Source organism: Dromiciops gliroides, chromosome 3 (genome assembly GCF_019393635.1).
Source record: "Dromiciops gliroides isolate mDroGli1 chromosome 3, mDroGli1.pri, whole genome shotgun sequence".
Taxonomy (NCBI): Eukaryota; Metazoa; Chordata; class Mammalia; order Microbiotheria; family Microbiotheriidae; genus Dromiciops; species Dromiciops gliroides.
The window spans coordinates 582,758,248-582,763,246 of record NC_057863.1 but is presented as its reverse complement, the minus strand read 5'-3'; the positions used below and the strand labels follow the sequence as shown (position 1 = coordinate 582,763,246).

At 39.2% G+C, this 4,999-nt stretch overlaps 1 protein-coding gene across 1 annotated transcript; it reads left to right on the top strand.

Moving 5' to 3' along the window:
* The first annotated feature begins 2,377 nt into the window (after nucleotides 1-2,377).
* Nucleotides 2,378-3,319, top strand: LOC122750724 (olfactory receptor 51A7-like). Its single transcript, XM_043997517.1, has one exon. It carries the CDS (start codon nucleotides 2,378-2,380, stop codon nucleotides 3,317-3,319), a length of 942 nt encoding a protein of 313 aa, XP_043853452.1.
* The last annotated feature ends 1,680 nt before the right edge of the window (nucleotides 3,320-4,999 follow it).

Sequence of the window (4,999 nt, the reverse complement as noted above, 5' to 3'; positions counted from 1 at the left end):
GTCCCTTCTCTTTTGTTAAATTCTTTCTCTGCAAAAAAAAAAAATGTAGTTGAGGATCAGTTCCCTATTTTATGACTAAGATGGAACTGAGAAGTCAGCCAGGGTGGCCCTCTCCTCAGAATTTCTCCAAATATACAGAGAGTAAATTAGATGATGCCTATGGTCCTTTACCTTCTAAGTTGCATGGTTTTCTCATAGCAGGAAGACATCTTCTTCATTGTTATACATAGGAGTGTCTAGAGCCAGGTTGAATTGTCTCATGAGAGCTTATTGTCAAACCTATGATTGCTTACATCTTTGAAGTCAGCAAACACTACAAATCAGGGCTGGTTTTATTGTTCTGTCAGTTTTGAATTTTGGTACTGGAGAAGACTTCTTGAACAGCAAGGAGGTCAAATCAGTCAATACTTAAAGGAATTAATTCAGGCTCTTCACTGGAAGATCAAATAATGAAGCTGACGTTTTAGCCACATAATAAGAAGATGGGGGGGGGCAGCTAGGTGGCACAGTGGATAGAATACCAGCCCAGGATTCAGGGGGACCTGAGTTCAAATTTGGCCTCAGACACTTGACACTTACTAGCTGCGTGACCCTGGGCAAGTCACTTAACTCCAATTGCCTCACCAAAAAAAAAAAAAAAAAGAGAAGATGGGACTCATTGGAAAAAACCCTGATGATGGGAAAGATTAAAGGTGAATTAAAAAAGAGATGACAGAGGATGAGATGGATAGATAGTGTCATGGAAACAGCAAACGTTAAGCTGGACAGACTTTAAGAGACAGTGGAGGATAGAAGGGCTTGGTGTGCTATGGTCCAGGGGGGTCATGAAGAAGCAGAGATGACTGAACTATTGAATAACAGCAAAGACCCCAAGGAATCCTTAAACTTTCCAAAGAGAAAAGCAGCTCTGCCCACTTCAGGAATGCTGGCATAGCCAGAGCACAAAAGACCCTGGTCTGCCTGGAACAAAGATGATATACAAGATATGGATAGGTGCTGATTGCCCATTATTCAAACTCTAGGAATACCCTCCCACAGTTATTTTGCCCTTCCCAGTTGCTGAGCATTACTCTCCCAGTTGTTTAGACAACTTTCTTTGTAAATATATAAAGTGACCAACTCTCCTTAGTGATTCTGTTTCCTGGCCATATATTCCTCTGTCTTAATAATAAATCTCTTTACAAAACAAATAAACAAAAAATAGATTTAAGGAAGTGATGGAAAATGTTAATAATGTAGATTAGACTTCCAAGTATGTTGTTCATATATATGCATATAAGTATATAATACAATTACATATTGCCATTATTGTTGTTCAGTAGCTTCTGACTCTGTGATCGCATTTAATGTTTTCTTGCCAAAGATACTAGAATGGTTGCTATTTCCTTCTCCAGCTCATTTTACAGATGAGGAAACTGAGACAGACAACATTAAGTGATTTGCCCACAAAGCTGGTAAGTGTCAGAGGCCAGAGTTGAACACAGGAAAATAAATATTCCTGACCAGGAATAGAGTGCCCAGCACTCTATCCACTGCACCACCTAACTGTTGTCTTTTTATCAAGTTTCCAATAATAAGTGAAGGATCTCATTTGTTTTCATATCCCCACCTTGTGTTCCTATTTATTTTTGTTTTTGTTTTTATTTATTTTTATTTTTTGCAGGACAATGAGGATTAAGTGACTTGCTCATGGTCACACAGCTAGAAAGTGTCAAGTGTCTGAGGCCAGATTTGAACTCAGGTCCTCCTGAATCTAGGGCTGGTGCTTTATCCACTGTGTCACCTAGCTGCCCTTTGTGTTCCTATTTCTACAACTGGAATGGAAGATATAGCACTATACCTGTTCCCCCCATGTACCTGTATTTAATTAAGGCTTTAAGTAACTTCCTTTAATGTTTCCTGGATTTTCCTTTTAGGTGGGCCCTGGTGAATTCTTCCTGCTGTTTTCAGGCACAGAAACATATGGGTATTCTAACTATCTCTTATAAGAAACAAAAGGAAAGAAACCTGGGCTCAAGGTAGAGGCAAAAGGATTCTCACCTGTCTCTTGTTCTGCCTACTACTCCATGCAGGAATCCTCTCTACACAATAGCTGACAGTGTCATTTAGCTAAATCTTAAATATTTGCTCCACTAATGGGGAGCAAGTGACCTCACAACACAGGTGCTTCCGTTGTTGAACTGAAATAGTTTAAAAATATTCTTATGTATGTTTCGTATGAACAATAATGTTCATTTTGCCTTAATGTGCAGAAAATGGTTGTGCCAATAAAATCCTAAAGATTAGAAATTGTGAACAAACTAAGCTTCTGTTTTCCCATTTGAGAGAATATCATTTGCCAAACCAACTCTGTTTGCCTTTCTAACTCCTCATTGCTATGTCAGCTCTTAATACATCTGAGGTACAGATATCCACCTTCCAACTAATTGGGATCCCAGGGCTGGAGCAAGTCCACATGTGGATATCTATTCCCATCTGCCTCATATATATTATTGCCACTGTGGCCAATTGTACCATCCTTATTTTAATCAAGACAGATCCTTCACTCCATGAGCCTATGTACTATTTTCTCTCTATGCTGGCCTTTTCTGACCTTGGGCTGTCCTTCTCTTCCTTACCTACCATGTTGGGAATTTTTTTATTCAGTGCTACAGGAATCTCCATTGATGCCTGTATTGCCCAAGAGTTCTTCATCCATACCTTCACTGCCATGGAATCTTCAGTGCTTCTCATAATGTCTCTCGATCGTTTCATAGCCATCCGCAAGCCCCTAAGATACAGCTCCATCCTCACCACTAGTAGGATCATCAAAATTGGTTTGATCTTTGCCATTAGATGTCTTATAGTCATACTCCCATTTCCTATCACACTGAAGAGACTGACATATTGTAATAGAAGCCTCCTCTCCCACTCCTATTGTCTCCACCAGGATGTTATGAGATTAGCTTGTTCTGATAACAGAGTCAATGTTATCTATGGGTTTTTTGTTGCTCTCATGGGTATGCTAGATTTAGCAATGATTTCAGTGTCCTACATAATGATCATAAAGACAGTTTTGGACATTGCATCTCATCAAGAACAATTAAAGGCCTTCAACACCTGCATTTCACATATCTGTGCTGTACTCATTTTCTATGTGCCCATTGTCACCCTGGCTATCATCCACCGCTTTGCCAAACATGGCTCTCCCTTTATTAGGATACTGATTGCTGATATCTATGTTCTGATTCCTCCCCTGATGAACCCTATTGTGTACTGTGTGAAGACTCGTCAAATCCCAGAGAAGATCCTGGGGAAGCTGTGTCTGAAAAAGACCTGATAGTTACTATGGTGATTTTTAAAAGATTTGTACTTTTGCTTTTGTTTTTCACTTTCATCCATTTATTCTTTTTTTTTTTTGGGGGGGGGGGGTGAGGCAATTGGGGTTAAGTGACTTGCCCAGGGTCACACAGCTAGTAAGTGTCAAGTGTCTGAGGCCGGGTTTGAACTCAGGTACTCCTGAATCTAGGGCCAGTGCTCTATCTACTGCGTCACCTAGCTGCGCTTGTTTTTCACTTTCACAAATAATTTCAAGTATATGAGCTTACGTGTTTCCCCCAATAGGTCCAAGATGGACAAGTCTTAGAATTAATCTCAGCCGTAGAATGAAATCTAAAAGTTATTCCAGGGGAAAATTTTTCCTTAGAATTTTGAATTACTTGTTGACGTACAATATTTTTACTCCTTCCTGCCTTTTTTTCTATTTTTCAGTTTCTATGGGTTCATTCTTCCTGCTCCTCTCCCTGGAATTTTAGGTGTCTCTGTTCACTTCATTTAATATATCTATTGGCCTCATTGTTCCAAGATTCAGTTTTCGTTTCTAACTCACTACTTACAATACCTCTCCTACACATACATATGTGTATATATCTTTATACACAGATATATTTCAATAATAAGTGTTATTTTTCCTCCCTCCTAGTGCTACCATACTGGGAAAAGAAGAAAAACAAAAAACTTATAAAAATATACATTGTAAAATGAAAAAAAATGCTGCATAAGTCACATGCAAAATATGTGTCATTCTGCATTTTGTATTGGTGGAAATGAGTACATACTTCATTGGTTCTCTGCAATCATGACTGGTCACTGTGCTATTCAGATTTTTTTTTTCAAATCTGTTTGTCTTTATAATATTGTTACAACATAAATTGATCTGCTTTTTTCCCTTCAATATGTATCAGTTCATATAAATCTTCTCTGGTTTCTCTGAAACCATTGTTTTTGTCATTTCTTATGGCAATATAATGTTCGATTACATTCATGTAGTCTATGTTTTTCAGCCATTCCCTAATATGTACTCCCCTAGTTTCCAGTTTTTTGTTGCTATAAGGGCCAAATTTAGTAATGGAAGAGTTAATTAGGCAGCTCACCTTAATATTGGGGTAAGAAAAGAAATTAACAGCCTCTTTCAAAAACACAAAACAGGTTTTATTAATGGAAACAAATTTAAAACACAAATGAGGTTAATAGAGCTAGGAACAACGTATAAATCTCTGGAGTAAAAAGGCCCCAGGCACCCCAAACCTGCCTCCAGCTCGGCCAGCTACAAAGAGCTAAAAAAAAACTAGCAAAGCTAGCTTTGCCTCAAAAGTACAAATTCCCCACCACCTGAAATCTGTAGCTCTAAGGAGAATTAGCTTCTGAAGGTCAAACATCAGCAGCTCCTCTAACTGTCCCTACCTTCCTTCCCTGTTTCTCTCAGGACCACTCTCCTCAGAAAAACTCCCCTCTCCCTCTTCCTCTAACTGCCTCTAACTGTCTCTCCCACAGGAAGGGGCAGTTCTTAGTCATGCTGAGTCTCCAATTGGCTCAGCACACCCACATGGGCTGTCCTCATTATGATCTGGCTAGGCCCATGTGGGCATGGGGGAGTTATTAGGAGAGGCTTAGTTACTTAGTTTCAATATATGTTCCCTGTGGTCAGAGTTCTTCTTGTTTGTTCAATTATCTCCCAACG